The sequence below is a fragment of the Phyllostomus hastatus genome, unplaced genomic scaffold (assembly GCF_019186645.2).
Source record: "Phyllostomus hastatus isolate PE091 unplaced genomic scaffold, TTU_PhHast_1.1 phas_contig_210, whole genome shotgun sequence".
NCBI lineage: Eukaryota > Metazoa > Chordata > Mammalia > Chiroptera > Phyllostomidae > Phyllostomus > Phyllostomus hastatus.
Window position 1 is genome coordinate 18,168,582 of NW_025333737.1, and position 16,873 is coordinate 18,185,454.

The 16,873-nt window shown below is 37.6% G+C and overlaps 1 protein-coding gene across 2 annotated transcripts in view; it reads left to right on the plus strand.

The window, feature by feature from the left end:
• The first annotated feature begins 804 nt into the window (after positions 1-804).
• USP32 (ubiquitin specific peptidase 32) overlaps positions 805-16,873 on the plus strand; it is a 138,304-nt gene continuing 122,235 nt past the window's right edge. For both annotated transcript variants that reach the window (XM_045836165.1, XM_045836166.1), the window contains exon 1: positions 805-1,046. In XM_045836165.1, coding sequence (XP_045692121.1) covers positions 989-1,046 — 58 coding nt within the window. In that variant the 5' untranslated portion in view covers positions 805-988. The remainder of the gene's footprint in view (positions 1,047-16,873) is intronic.

Sequence of the window (16,873 nt, forward strand, 5' to 3'; positions counted from 1 at the left end):
TCCTCATTTCTAGTGGGGAGCAACTCTTAGAGAGAAACAAGCCTAGAGCAGTTTCTAAAGAATCTGATCTAGAGGCAGGCTCAGAGCCAGAGGGAGCGAAGGGCACTTGGGCCTGTGGGTATGAAAAAAAATCTAGTCAACTGAGGTGGGGGTTGGGATAGCGCGACGAAGGAAGTCAGTGTAAACTTTGTCACAAGGTTCACTTTCTTCAGGGATCTCCCCAGTAGGATTAAGAACTCTTTCGTCACAGGAAATCCTTGAGAGTCTCCTTTCCTTTTACAGCCCAGTCAAAAATTTCTCTAACGTAAGGAGTTGCTCGCCTGCCCATTCTTTTCTCCCAGGAATCCCACCCCTCAGACCCTAGCTTCCTAAGATTCCACACCTTTTCCAAGATGGATCTTGGACTAAGACAGACAAACTGTCACTTGCTTCGGCCCCGCCCGTCGAGCGCCACAACGTGTGGGCGGGAAGGACGGCCTCGAGCGCCCCGGAAGTCACCTCCCCCAGGAAGGGGGAGGTCTCGGCCCTCACAGCTTCGGATTGGCGAGAAGGCGGGGATGACGCATTACGCGCGGGGTCCGGCCCCTCCCCTACGCCCCTGCAAGCGGTTAGATAGGGCGGGAAGGAGTGAGTGGCCCTTGGCGGCCATTACCCGGAACAATCCCTGGCCTCGGTTGAACGGGTGGGAGGGGGGTAGGAGGGAGGGAAGTGGGCGTGAGGAGGGAAGGGAAGGGAGGGGAGGAGAGAAGAGAAGGGCGGAGCAGGAGGGAGGGGAAGGGGCGGGGTGGGAGTGGGTCACGTGACTCGGCATGGAGGCGGTGGCGGCGGCCGGGAGGAGCCGCCGGGGCCGAAGCCGCACTTGTTAGTGTGGGGGGAGGAGGGGCCCGGGAGACGCCGACGCCGTCACCCAGGGACGCCGAAGAGAAGGCAGGAGAGGGGGTGGGGGCGAGATCAGGCTCCGACCCCCGACCGAGGGGATGAGGGGAGCATGGGCGCCAAGGAGTCACGGATCGGATTCCTCAGCTACGAGGAGGCACTGAGGAGAGGTGAGGGGGGAGGGGTCTGGGCGAGCTGCCGGGAAGGCCAGCGACGGGCTGCCCAGAGGGTGGGTGACCAGGAAAGGCGGGGGGCGGGGGGCGAGGGGCAGGTTGAGGGCGTGGGGCGCCTGAGGCGGAAGGGAAGGAGGCCAGCGATGGGGAATATTGTGAGAGAGAAGGGTCGGGTGGGAGCAGTGTGGGGAATTGGGACTGTGTGGAAGGGGGCGAAGCTTTCCCGGAGAGAGCTATCTGGCTGGGCAGTGCCCGTGCTCTGTGGTGTCGTTATCCTGGATGGGTCCGGGGAAATCCTCTCTCGCTTTTTTTGGGTGGCACCAGCCCTTCCAACCCCTTCATCTCTTACTGCCATTTTTTTATATCACTCCTTCATAAAAATTTCCAACAACATTTAACCTCGCACCTAACAGCCTCGGCTGAGGAGAGAGGAGGAGGCTGCACAGCCCTGTTTGCTGGCAGAAGCCCCTTCCAGTTGTGGACTCTGCTTTTTCCGAGGGCCTTTGCCAGTCTCTTGGGGGCTGTCACCACCCACACCCTTTGAGCGGCTGACTTTGCCAAGAACGACCTGAAATTAAGTTGTGTTTGAGGTGAGATGAGGCTAGACAGCTGGTGTTGCCACAAGACCTTGTCTTAGGTTTCATCTCCTCCGATGTTGGCCAGAGCCTTTTATCGCACTTGATCCACAGTGCTCACCCTCTCCCCATAAAATGGCATTCGGAAATCCAGCATTCTGATATTGTGTTATAGCTCCCTGTAGAGACTGGCCTTGTTGCCAGCCCCAGCCTGCTGCTATTGGCTCTGATGCACAGTGTGTTGTTCGCACCCAACCCCCTACCACTTACTCTGATAGTGCTGTCTGTGATCACTACAGCACACGATCGCTGGAGCGTCTATTGCACAGTTTATGGCTGGAATGTGACTTAATTTTTCTTGACTGGGATTTGAGTGTGTGTGTATGTATCTATGTGTGCTTCTATTTCTTTGCAACATTTCATGGATTTTCTTGGTAAGAAGTGACAAACTGGTTTCCAACCCAACCGGCCATACTTGTGATGGTTTTAATAGCCAAGGATGTAAATTAGAAATGAGATTTAAAGGCATTCAAAACAAGAATATAGTAGTGAAGTCTTGTTAATATGTAGGAAGAAAAGGGATAAGTTCAGTGGGTCATCACTTGAAAATAATTACAGAATTTAGAGCGGTATGGTGGACTGACCAAAATAACAAAAGTGTGCTTTTTATGTCTTTTAATGTGGAACAGTATAGTGATTGTTGTATGGACAGTCTCGCTTGAATTTTTTTCCTTGCCTCAATATGAGAAATATTCCGAATTCTTGATGTGGTTCCAGCTTCAGTAGGCTAGTCATTTCCGGGATGCTGTTGAGCCTGACAGGTCTGGCCTCAGTTAGGCAATGGCTTATATGACATGAAAGAGGACATCAGTGTAACTGAGTTACAGCTTCAGGGTTCAGAAGTGTTTAGTTTCTTAAGTTTGAGGTTGTTGTAGCTGGCATTTGGGAATTCTGAAACTTTTATCCAACTCTAACCTGCTTACTCTCATGTCAGACTAAGATTGTCTTTGTGTATATTTTAATTACTTATTTTACCCTCACCTGAGGACATGCTCATAGATTTTAAAGAGAGGGAAAGGGAGAGAGGGAGAGAAACATCAATGTGAGAGAGGAACATCGATTAGTTGCCTCTTGTATGTGCCCCTGTTGGGGACTGAACCAGCAACCCAGGCATGTTCCCTGATCCACAATCGAACCTGTAACCTTTCTCATTTTACAGATGACACTTCAACCAGCAGAGCCACACCAGCCAGGACCTACCTTTGTATATAAATGAAATTAATAGTTGATACATTTCAAACTGATTTGACTAAAGGTCTTTGTTCAATTTGTTGTGAAGTATATGCCTGTTGAATTTTAAAACATATTTGAAGAAGTAGTAACATTTATTCAAACCGTATTTAACTATTTGAATGAATTTATATTTTATCAGTTTTGCTGCAGAGGAAAATAAAAGCAAGAGAGAGAAGCAAGTTGATAAAATAACCTTTCTAAATGTAAACCAGAAGCTATTTTTTTAAGTAGTTAATTCTTTTGAACATGATACTATTTACTCTAGTAAATGTCAAACTTTAATATAGAGTTTCTTTTAGTAAGGTTATGGAAAGAATTTATAAAGCTTTTAATAAAGCTAAAAAATGGCTTGAGAACTTTTGTGGGGCACTTGAGTAAATAAGTATTGAAACCTCTATCCGTTAGTCTTACCTGTTTGTTTATATTGTATACGGTGAATGGAGGGAGATGAGGAAGGTAGATTGGACAAACACAAAAGTGTGTTATATGAATCATTGTATAAGGAAAAAGCATGCTTGATAAACTACTGAAATACCTATCCCCTTGGCTTTATTTAAAATTATTGAGCACTAAACTAATGCCTAACCATAATTAGTATTAAAGTGATAATCAAGTATATATTACCTCATGCAAACTGGAGTTGCAAGCAGTTTATCTTGCAGAATGGGGCCTTGGAAATGGAGTGTTATGTTAATGACAGATAACACTTAGTGAACCTGAGTGAAAGGGCAGTCTAGTGAGTTCTTATTTACATTTCAGAAGCTCTACAAACTAGGAAGATTGGTTTTGCCTACTATTTTGTCTAGACTTTATCAGTTATATAAATATTAATAGTTTTCTGAAAGTATACCTTAATAATTTTTTAAAGGGAGATGTATTAATGGTGGCTTTTATTTTTGGCTTGTATCTGTTTTTCTTGAGTATTTTGGGTAGAACACAAATAAGCCTTCCCCTGAAGGCTTGACTCATTTTAGATTGCATGAATTTTGTAAAATATGCCTGCTGCAATTAATGAGTACTGAGAATTTTAGCAGCTATATTCTGTATCTCTTCATTTCTAATTTTACATCTATCTAAATGTGTGACTTATGTATTCCTAAAAATTATTCTAAATGCTTGGAATATAGGATTAAAAAATGAAAGATGAATTAATTGCAGATTCATGGCATTTCAAAACTCCAAGAAACCATAAAAATCTCCAATTCTTTAATTCTTTTTTCCTACTCCTCTCTCTTTTCATCATTCTGGAAACAGAATTATAAGGCTCCCAGCCCCAAGAATTGCTTAATTAATGTTATTCTTAGCTTTTTTAAAAAAGATTTTATTTATTTATTTTTAGAAAGATGGGAAGGGAGGGAGAGAAGGGGAGAGAAACCTCAATGTGCAATCAGTGTATTGGTTGCCCCTCACATGCTCCCTGCTGGGGACCTGGCCCGCAACCCAAGCCTGTGCCCTGACTGGGAATCGAACCAGCGATGTTTCCGTTCACAGGCTGGTGCTCGATCCACTAAGCCATACCAGCCAGGGTGGCTTTTAAATTGTGGTAATAAGATACAGTGGATAAAATTTCCTCTAAGCCTTTTCTTTAAGTAGAATTTGGCACTTATATTAGATTAAGTAGCTGGATTATATAACAGGTCAGAAAGTCATGTAGTGGATTCATGTTTTTGAATGTCTCATTGCTCATTAATTCCTCATTTTTACTGGGTACTGCCTATGACAGGCACCACAGGAACAAAGGTTACTAAGACCCTCTTACTCTGAAGTGTATATACCTCAAGGTGTATGCAAGACTCCATAGTGGTGGGGATAGTAGTAATAAAATTTTAGGACTTTTGTTTAAAGTTCCATTTTGTTTATGTTTGATAATGTACATATCTTTAAAAAGTAGAACATATGTATACTATTTATAAATGATTAACATTTAGTGTATTAAGTGGGACAGTATTGTGGAAGGAAATGCTAGTGGAAGGCAGAGTGTGTGTGGGCATAGTTGGTGGCCTAAAAGTGTCCTAACACTGTACTCACTTCCTAGTATGTGCTCAATAATTGTGTTAAAGAATTTGCTTTCCTAGTCACTTAAAGGTTGTTGTATTTGCTAGTGGAATAATTAAGCATGTAAATAGTTGAAGATTCCGGTACTTTTCATTTTGCTTACCTACCAACCTTAATATGCTCTAAAACATTCACTCCCCAACCAAGTTACATACTATTAATACTAAAATTTAACTAATATTCTACCACCTATGATGTGATGTTAGCTGGTTTAGTATATCATTGTATGAATGAAAATTGTATTCACAATTGGTACCTTCTGGGATGCAGTATTTTCTTTTTAAAGCACTTGTTAGCCTTCATCTGAATTTATTACATTTTACCAGTGAACTTTCTAACATTGGTATGGAATTGTAAGTTTTGGTTAAGCTCTTTGCAGGTGTACCTAGCCAGCTGTTACTATATGTAAAGGGGAAAAATGGGTCAGTTTTAAATTAGTCTGCTTCCATGCAGTCACTTAAGTAGTTAACAGAGATGCTGTTCTTCATAATATCCAGTTTGACATTCTATAATGAGTGTCAGTGATGAAGAGGAGATAAATATCCCAATGAACCCTGGATTTATGGGGAATAGCCTCCCAATTTACCAAACTGTAAGCTGCTGTTCTTATTTTTTCTTTTTTGTCTTTGTGCTTGGATAGTAAGACTTAACAGTGAAAACATTCAGGGTTACCTTCCAGAAAGATATGTAAATAACCTGGAGATAGGAATGTTGTGACCAACCAGTAGTAACTCCATGTTTTCTCAGGAGAAAGGGAAAGTTTTTTGCACTTGATTATATGACAGGGCACAGGAAAAAATTAGGGTAGTGATTATTATTCCTTCTGTGACTAATAGAAAATCTAGTTTTGGAGCACTAGAGATTAATGGTAAGAGTTTGGATTAGAAGCTTTAATGTTAAACAGATGCAGGGATGGTGGGATTTTATTTATAAATTAAGAGTTGGTGGTTTGATAGGGGTACTGAGACTAAGATTAAGATGGAACTGACAGTTCTTTTCATACTGTATCCTGGAAGTATGTCTTCTTTTTTCAGGGCTTGTTTATGTTTCTGCTTTACCTTTTGCTCTTCATATTTGTGTTTAAATTCAGACCCTCTACCTCATTCTGCATGCCAGTAAGTTCACTTATTCCTTTCATAAGTACTCTTGGAGGTCAGAGGTGGATAGTTAATTACTGACATAAATACCTGATAAAACTAGCTCTTTCATATTTACTGAAGCATCTATTAGAAAACCTATCTATATAAAGATGAAGGCCTCCCCTTTACATCCTTGTTTATTAGGAATTTAATATTAATTAACATGAAGTTCTCTATTTTAGGGAAACCCTAAGTTTATCACTACCTTGCGAATAAGGTTCAGGAAAATAGATATTACGAAACCATCCTGTAAATGGTTCTTGGAGCCCTTGATATTGGACTGCATTAAAAGCAAAACTATGCTAAAATGAGGTTTTACAGAGGAAGTTTTCCAGCTTCTCTGGGATTTCTATAAAGAAGTTAGATTATTTTAGCATCTTACTTACCCCCCTTTCTTCTCAATCTTTTGGTTTTAATTTTTATCACAGTGATATGTAGACATAATTTAGAATCAAATGGTTATATAGAACTTGTTATGAAAATAATAGTACTACTATTATCCTCTCTCCCTCACCAATATTCCTCTACCCATTGACCAGTACTATTTTTTAGTACTTTAAATTTATTAATTAGGTCTTTACCTTTATATCTCAACATAAGGAAAAGGCTTTATAAAGATTGCTATGGTTTCTTGTCTTTTCCTAATGGCTTGTGAAAGAGTCAAGAGAGATTCCATTATAAAAGGACCCTTTTATCAGTAAAGGACAGAAAACTGTACTTGAACAACTATTAAAATAAAATTAAAAACAAAACAAAACAAAAGGACCCTTTTATCAAGGTAGGTCTCCCCTATTCTGTCCCATGACAGTAAATGGCACCAGTATTCCAACCCAATTGCTAGAGCCAAAAATCTGGAGATACCCTTCCTCTCTTTCACCATCTGATCTACTCTTTTATCTCCAGTTTGAGTATTACTCAGTCCTGTTTGGTATTCATTTCAGACTATTAACTTCTGCTCATCTTCACTGTCACTGCTCTAGTCCCAGCTGCCATCATCTCTTGCTAAGATACCGTGCAGTGATTTCCTATTTTCACACAGCAGCCAGTGCAATCTTAAAATCTAGATCAGATCCTGTCATTCCTTTTCCCTCAGCCTGTTTTTCTTTTCTCAGCATGGAGAGCTTATTTACAAATATTCACAAGTTTTCTGCCCTATTCTTTATACCTGAAGTCCCAGCTCTGATGGCCTTAGTAAGGCTTTTTTTTTTTTTTCACCTTATATGACGTCTTCTGTCACTATTGTGCTATTCTGTATAGTTTATAGCCTTTACTGTAATATGTCATTATGATGTTTATTGATAGACATGGTGCTGAATCCCCATTGCCAGGATAGGTGCAGTGCCTGGAGTATTTTGAGTGCATTGTAAATATTGGTTGGCTGGGTGAATATGTAAAAAGTTAAGTGATGGAGAGAAGATTTGGAGAATTTGCATAATGTTTGTAGGTTTGGGGGTAAAGAATGGACTGCTGACAGAAATTAAGTGTACTAAGCAATGTATCCACCTCAAAATGTCTTTTAAAGGTTTTGAATGATAGTTACAAATGTAAGAGCCTTAAATGTAATTTTGTTTAGTTCGACTTAAAGTTGATACCTAATAATATAAATTCCTGAGTAATTATTGAGAGACTAGTGTGACAGTAAGTATTGTGCTTATGAACACTTGAGAATGCCTTTTGGTAATATATAACATTTAATAATTTTACATATGAAATTATTTATTTATGTTTGTTTATTACATGATTAAAATTTTATTCTTAGGGGAAGAGAGGGAAAAAGAGAGGGAGAGAAACATTGATGTCTGAGAGAAACATTGTTTGGTTGCCTCTCCTCTCTGCCTGGACTGGGAATCAAACCTGCAACCCAGGCATGTGCCCTGACCTCAAATTGAACAGGTGACAGACATTTCACTTTGTAGATGGTGCCCGACAAACTGAGGCACCCTGGTCAGGGCTCAAATGATTTACTGGTCAAGGCTGAAATGATTTATTTTTATACAGTGATCTTCATGCACTTTTTATCCATGATGACAGGTATCATTCTACTGCCATATATGAGGTTAGAGTTGGAAACTTACATGCTTAAAGTGTTAAACAGAGTTACTTTGGAAGCTGAGAATAAAATTCACAGCAACATTCAGAGTGCTGTCTTACTGGTTTTAAACAATCCAGGTGATTTTAAACTAAATTTTATGAATATTTTTAGAGTGGTTTTTTTGCCTAATAATCTTTTATACTCCATGGCTAATGCCTCCCCCTCCTTTCTCAGTCTTTTAGTTTTAATTTTTATCACAGTCAATTATGGATATAATTTAGAATCAAATGGTTACATGGGGCTTGTTATGAAAATAATACTGTTATCCTCTCTCTCTCACCAGTATTTCTCTACCCATTGACCAATACTTTTAGCATGTTAAATTTATTAATTTGGTCTTTACTTGAAATAATAATGCTTGTAATATTCTACTTTTTTTCCCCATTTAAGGAATATTTATTGGCTTTTTACTATAAAAGCTGAGGGTTTAGCTCATTATTATTTGCTACCAGTCCCTTAAACACTTGCCCTCTTGTTTTCCCCCCATTTCTGCATCTTGGTATATTATAATTTTGTTTAGATCATTGTTTAGTGTTTATATAATTAGACCTTTATAAATGTTTTCACAGTTAAGCCATTTAATAGGAGGGAGCCCCCCCCAACCCAGAATTATCTTCTGGAGAGTGAGCCCCTTGTAGTACAGGCTTCCCCTCCTAGGTAGTATTCTAGGAACCCATTTGTATCAGTCAGTGTATCAGGTGGTGGTGTGAGAGGCTGCGTTTAGCTTTAGTGAATTTTTTTTGAGGTCTTTTTCAACATGTTTGCCAATTTCATGATGGGCAATTTACAAATGCACCTATCTACGCTGCACTGAGTGTTCAGCAGTTTTTGACCAAAAATGTCATGCCTCCCTACTGGCCCATTCACCCGATCTCACACTGAGCAACTTTTTTTGTTTCCCTGATGAAAAAAGTCCTCAAAGAGAAACTTTGCACTAAAAGGCATCAAAATCAATGAGTTCAAAAACTGTTTTGATCAGTGAAAAACATGGAAAAAACATCTTGATAGGTGTATTGCATCAAGTGGAGAGTACTTTGAAGGTGACTGAAATTTAAACCTGTAAGAATAAATACACAATTTTTAAAATAAATTCTGGGGTTTTTGGGCCCCCTCCATATATCAAGATTACGTTTTCTTTCTTGTATATGTAATTTGCTCCTAAATATTTCTGTTAATAATTGCTTTTATTTTATTTGCTTACATTTCTGTTTACTGTAATTCAACCTTGAAAATCACCACCAATTGTTAAATCTACTCCATGTGTACATATACATCAGATATTCACTCAATTCACATATTGAAAAATCTTTTCCTGGAGCCTCTGGCCGCCTCCAACTTGTACCTATAACTCTTGTGCTCAAAGCATAGCTGCCACCTGGGATCTTCTTTTGCCACTATTCTGGAGATCTTAACGTTGGATCTCCTGTTTTCTGTATCCCTGTTTCCTTCCTCTTTGTTGATTGACTCTTCCATTTTGGTGGCGCTCATTCTCTGGTAGTTTCCTTACAAAAGGTGCATGGGAGGTAAAATTTTGAGACCTTCACTCTTAATCTGGTGCTTTCTTTAAAATAATTTGTATATCTCCACTCTTCTTTGTACTCTTTAGTTCCTAAGAAGCTTTTACATTTTTACCAAGTAATTATTCTGAAGTTACTTTTTTAATAATCCTTATATTTGATTGCTGGTCATGTGGGTCTTAAATTAAGCCTCAGGGTAGATTCATTGCAGTGATCTGTTTTTTATATCTCTATATTTAAATGTACCTCTTGCTTTTAAAAAGGGGTTAATTGTATTAAACATGTCATTATGTTATTTTGGGCTCCGCTTTAAAGTTGGTTTTGGAATCTATTAGTGAGCAGCTGTGGTGGGTTTGTAAGAGTTGTTTCATTAATAAATTTGGTGTAGAGATTTAGTTTATGCAAGCATCTGTAAATGAAATATTTCACTTTGTGGAGTTTTATAGATCAGAAGTTATTCTTTGTCAGAGGATGCTTGAGAATACCTCTTTGCAGCTGATTATGGAAGGACAAAAATTGCTTATTCTTTGCAGGTTTAGGGGTATAGCAAGGAGCAATTATCTAATGGAGCAATTATCTAATGGTGGGAGCATTTTATATTGTCATAGCACTGGTACCATAGAGATTGATTGAATTTGACAGAAGATTGCCAAGCAAATATATTTAAATAATGAAAGAAGTAGGACATCAGCTGAATGAGCACTTGACAGTAAATAATATTTCGTAGAAAAATTTTGTTCCATTTTGAGTGAAATAATATAAAAATATGCTAATTTCAGTAGAGTCCAAAATTAAATACTTGCCCCCCCTCCCAGATCAGCTTAAATATTGCACATCTTTGTGATTCAGCCATGGGTCTAATCTGGCTATCAGTTGAGATTCTTCCTTTTTTACCTCTGTTCACTATTAATCGGTCAAGTGTCCCTTTAGTGATACCTTCTTATTATCTTCTGCCTGTTTCTCCTCCATCTTTAATGTCATTGCCTTAGAAAGTGCCTTCATCTGGCTTCTGGGTTATTAGTCTCTTACTCCTTCAGTCCATTCTTCATATTTCCAACTGGATAATCTTTCTGAAATATACATCTGGTTATTTTACTCAGGTGTCCTTTGGTTAAAGGTTTGTGTGTGTGTGTGTGTGTGTGTGTGTGTGTGTGTGTGTGTTTTAAGATTTTATTTTTTTACTTTTAGAGAGAAGGGAAGGGAGGGAGAACACCATCAATAGGTGAGAGACAAATTGATCGGTGCCTCTCACACACCCCCAACCAGGGACCCAGCCTGCAACTGAGGCATGTGCCCCCACTGGGAATTGAACTGGCGACCCTTCGGATCACAGGCCAATGATCAATCCACTTAGCCACACTAACTGGGGATAAAGGTGTGTATTGATGTGCCATCGAGTCAGCTCTAACTCCTGGCGAAAGGGAATGAACGATGTCCACAATGTACTGTTTTCAACAGCCTTGCTCAATTCTTGTGGGCTCATGCCTGTGGCTTCTTTTATGGAGTTTATCCTTCTCTTGTTTGGTCTTTCTCTTTTCCTTAGTGGAAGGTATCCATACCCTATGGTTTGGAGTTAGTCTTTTTGGTGTGGCACAGACCTGGTTGTTTCTGTGATTTGGCCCCTGTCTGAAAACAGTGTGCCTTTGAAGATGCTGCTTCCTAGATCTCAGAATGCCTTCCTTTATTACTTACTTAGAGTTAAGTGCACAAATTTAATGTTGGCTTGATAAAATTTTAGGTATATGCTCAAATAACCACCATGCAAAACCAAAATAAAAGACATTTCTAGCACCCCAGTAGGCTATCTCTTGCCCTCTCCCAGTTGATAACTGCCCTTTAGAGGTACCCACTGTTCTGACCTCTGTCACCACAATTTTGCTTGTTTTTTGAATCTCATGTAAATAGAATCATACAATATTTATTTTTTTGTGTGTATGCATGGTGAACTCATTTTTAAAAAAACCTGAGATGTAAACTAATTTTTAAAACCAAATTGTAAATCTTTTCTGTATGAAGCAATTTCCTGAAAAGACTGCTATTGTCTTAAAATTAGGGCCAGTGTATCCTTTTTGTTTCTAGATGTTCTCATGAAGTACATGCTCATTGATGAAGTGACATGCATCTTTCTTCCTGAACTATCTGCTTCATTAGATCCTCATCCATCAAAACTAAACCCAGACAGCAAGTCTTCCCAGAGGCCTTCTCTGATATCACTCTTACTTTCTCTTCCCCTTTCTGCAGCAACACAGTTTTATTATAGTAGTTATCACACTGCATTATAACTGCAAGTTTAATTGGCTGTCTCCTCTACTTTGTGAGTTCTAAAATCCTTCAGATAAGAACTATGGGGCCTAGAAGGTATATACCTGGCAGGACTTATAAAATGTAGACTTAGTGCCCCTGGAATAAAGGAGAAAGCTGATGGAATAAAACTAATGTAATAATCTGGTAAATTGTGTTTTTATAGGATAAATTATGGTTGTTTTATGACATTTATGCAAACATTCAAATGTTCCATGAATATAAACATTTAAAATTTCAGTTAAAAAGAATGCCTTCTGGCTCTAAAATAAAATTATCTGAATCCATGAAGCACTCAGTAGAAGATACAAAAGAAAAAGCAAATAATAACCTTCTGTGTAGAGACCAGTAGGTTTCTAATTTGTGTTGTAATTACCATCTTTGGTAAAATTTGAATACCCACTTTTTGGATGAGCCTTAGTTGGGTTGGATCTGAGGCACTCACATTTCTCATAAATAGCACTTTCTGGTATGCAAAGAAAACGTGGGAAAGTCATGTCAAAATTCCATGCAATTTTAAGAATGTATTTTTAATAAAATTTACATAATTTAAAACTTTACATATTTTGACATGTACCCCTGCTTAAAATTTTAAACCTTTTCTCCACAAGCATTTATGTGGGCTAATTAGTTTGCCATCCTCATTTCATATTTCTGTGATTTATCTAGAGTGACTTTTTCTCTGCCTTCATCAATTCTTATTTATATTGTACTAAGTGTACAGGACTGGAAAGATGAAGCTAGATTATGAGAAGGGTTTATTCTCATTTGATTCTACTCATCTTTCTAGACTTCTAGAGTTTGCCTAAATTCTCCCTTCTTCTCTGGACCATTCCTGGATTATTTAGCACTTAAACTTCCTTCGAATTTCCTGTAACTCTTAATTTGTACCCTTGGTATTTTAATATTTTTACATACATATAATATGTTTTGTGTGTATTCAGTGTCCGCAGTAGATTGCAAGTTTCTTGAGGAATCCTTTATTTAAAAACCATTTGTACTCTTTGAAGCACAGATAGGGTTTAGCATCTGCTTGATGATCAAGAGAGCCAGATGGTTATAGTCATTACTGTCTTTATATGATTGTGATGTGTTGCTTTTCAAGATCTCCTTTTTAACTTTAATTTTCATGTCTTCTTACTTTGTTTTAAGATCTACCTTTTAACTTTAATTTCTATGTCTTCTTAGTGTTTAAATAACATATGGCTTATATCTTAAACTCCCAATTTGTAAATTTATTGAGTCTGACTGAAGGTTACAATTATAGGTCTAAGAGACCTGCACTGTATGGCAGTTTTATGTATGAGTATGTTAGAAGAATTCATCAGAAGATAGATAATTGTAGGTTGCACTGGAAGTTAGGAGACTTTTGCTCACCTATGTGTTTTCGTCATTTGGAGGACTTGCAAATGCACCCAAGAGATCGACTTCTCACCAGTGACTCTTGTGATTCTGGCAAGGATAAGCTAAGCTGAAAAAGTAAACTTTTCCATTTATCTTATTATCCAGAGTCCCTATACCTGGGAAAATAGATGCTTATGCATTTCCCTATGCAAGAGAACAAAAAGTAGATTTTCAGCTTTTCAAAGTTTTCACATTTATTAAGTCCTTAACAATTATCTCCTAATAATTTTTAAAAAGTTTTCTTTAACTTATACTAGAGCTAATTTAACATTTGCATTTTTGTAAAACCCTTTCTAAAAGCTATACATATGTACTTTTCTAATATTAACAAGTAAATATATATACTTTTTCTGATATATATATGAGAAAAGCAAAAATTACACTAAAGTATGATTTCTGATTATAATAGGAATATAATATAGCCTTATGATCAGTATTGTATTTTCAACTATATGTCTTAGGATCATTGTAAGGGACTTCTGAAATATTTCAAGTGAATTTTGTCTGATCTTCACAAACAGGTATGTTTATAGCTTTTTTTTCCCCCCTGGCTTTACCAATTTATTGTAATTGTGGTAAACTATACATAATATGAGATTTACTGTTTTGACCATTTTTAAAGGATTTTATTTATTTGTTTTTAGAGAGGGGAAGGGAGGCAGAAAGAGAGGGAGAGAAACATCAATGTGTGGCTGCCTCTCCAGTGTCCCCTACTGGGGATGTGGCCCACAATCCAGGCATGTGCCCTAGATTTGGAATTGAACCTGCGAGCCTTTGATTTGCAGGCCGCCACTCAGTCCACTGCGCCAAACCAGCCAGGGCTGTTTGAACCATTTCAAGATGTTTAATTTAATGGCTTTAAGTACATTCATAATGTTGGGTAACCATCACCAATATTTATTTCCAGAATTTGTATATCATACCAAAAAGAAACTTTCTATTAATTAATTAATAACTCCCCATTGCCCTTTCCCCTCAGTCTTTGATAACCTTATTTTAGGCACCTTATATGAGTGGAATCATGCAGTAGTTATCTTTTTATGTCTTATTTTCTCTTACCGTATGTTTTCAAAGTTCATGTTGTAGCATGTAGCAGAATTTTATTCCTTTTTATGACTGAATAATATGTGTGTATGCATTTTGTTTATCCTTTATCTGTTGTTGATGAACATTTGGGTTATTTCTACCTTTTTGCTGTTGTTAGTAATGCTTCTATGAACATTGGTGTACAAAGATCTGTTTGAGGCCCTGCTTTCAGTTCTTTTGTGTATATACCTAGAAGTGGAATTGCTTGATATAATAATAATTTAATATTTTAATATAGTAATACAATAATTTGATGTTTAACAAAAGTTAGAGGAACTGCCAAACTGTTTTTTGAAAGTGACTGCACTATTTTATATTCCCTCCAGCTGTATGAGGATCACAATTTCGTCACATCCTTGCCAACACTCTCCTGTCTTTCTCAATTTCACCATCCTAGTGGATGTGAAGTGGTATGGTGTTGTAGTTTTGGTTTGTACTTCTCCAGTGGCTAATGATGTTGAGCTTCTTTTCCTGTGCTCTGTCATTTATATATCTTCTTTGCTTATTATTAAACTGGGTTGTTTGTTTTTTGTTTTTGGGTTGTAGAAGTTTTTATATATTTTGCATATTAATCCCTTATCAGACATGTGACTTGCAATATTTTCTCCCCTTCTGTAGAGCATTTTTCATGATCTTTTTAATTTTTTTATATTTAGAGTTTTAGAGACAGAGGGAGGGCAGGGAGAGAGAGAACCTTCTACCCATTGTTTTTCTACTCACACATTCCTTGTTTGATTCTTGTGTATGTCCTGCCCTAAGATTGAACCCACAACCTTGACATATCAGGATGATGCTCTAACCAACTGAGCTACCTAGACAGGGCTTTTCATGCTCTTGATAGTGTCTTTTTATGTTGAAAAGGTTTAAATTTTTATGAGGTTAACTATAGTTTTGAATTTAAATAATGTTATAAATTGTTCAGAGGCTATAACCACAAAACTCTGAAAGATTGACCCCACAGCTGTAGAACACCAGAGTAGAAAGAGCCTTATTCCCTGTGCCCAAAGGACTTCTCCCAAATAAAGAGAATCCTTTGGAAATAATTTTTAAATAATCCACGTAGCTTCTGGGTAAATTAAAAGCAAACAATGCCTGTAAAAGCAGTGCTGCCTGTAATGAAAGCACAGGAGAGCCAATTTCATGATCAAATATTAGCTAGTGGGGAAATCAGAATATTCATTGAGGAACTTCAAAAAAGGTCAGCCTCTATTATTGCACACATGTAGAGAAATGATAGTAGGTAGTCTTTTCCCTAAGAAGTGCCTTGTGTCTTCATGAATTCTAAAATTCAACCTGTTAGCCCAATAGCTGTGGAGGCCTAAGATTTATGTGTGTGTACTACTGAGTAGAGACCATTTGATCAGTAAGATGATACTTAATAATACAAATAACATTTATATTTTAAAATCTTTTGTTTTTTTTAGGTACTGCTGTTAAGAAAGGTCTTCCTGTGTTTCACTTTCTGCCTAGAACCAGGTTCTCAAAAGTTATCACATCTTAATGGACATATATAGATTAATAAATGAGCTTCAGGGGATGATAAATACTTGCTGTGAGAGGTTTCTTTTTAGCTATGTAATCCCTTAGATGTAGTCCTTTACATATCAAAATTTTATTATAGCACTGTTCTTTGCGTACATTTATTAGAGGTAGTCAGCCATTCATCTAAATCATTCTTACTTCCAGTCCTGACTGGTGTGGCTCCATGGGTTGTGTGTCAGCTTGCAAATTGAGAGGTTGCTGGTTCAATTTCCAGTCAGGGTATGTGCCTGGGTTGCGGATCAGGTCCTTGGTTGGGGGTATGCAAGACACAAGAGACAAATAAATAGTCAGTGTTTCTCTGGCACAATGTTTCTCTACCTTTCTACCTTCCCCTCTCTCTAAAAATAAAAAATAAAGTCTTTTAAATCATTCTTATTTCTGGAAGTTTTTTCTCTTGATAGTGGCTTTTTATAACTTCATATAAGGAGAAAACTTTTATTCTAGACTGAAGGCTGATAGGCTGTGTAAGTCTAAAATTTTTTCCAAATTTTGAACATTTTTACTGAGTGGGTTTAATAGATTATTCATGCTTTGTTGTTGTATCAAGCATTGTTATTATTATTGACATAGCTTAGTATAGTTATGGTAGAGTACTCTAAGGAAGGAATTAAATTTCTTCAGCATTTAGAAGCTATTACTTTTCATCAGACAAAAGAATCAGAGCATAATTGGCAAAAAGTTACAATGGTGAAAATGAAATTCATATTCTGATTTACTGTTGTTGTTGTTTTTTTTAATTTTTTAAATCGTCACTTGAGGACATACTGATTTTTAAAGAATTTTTAAAAATATTTATTTTTAGATAGAAGAGAATGGAAAG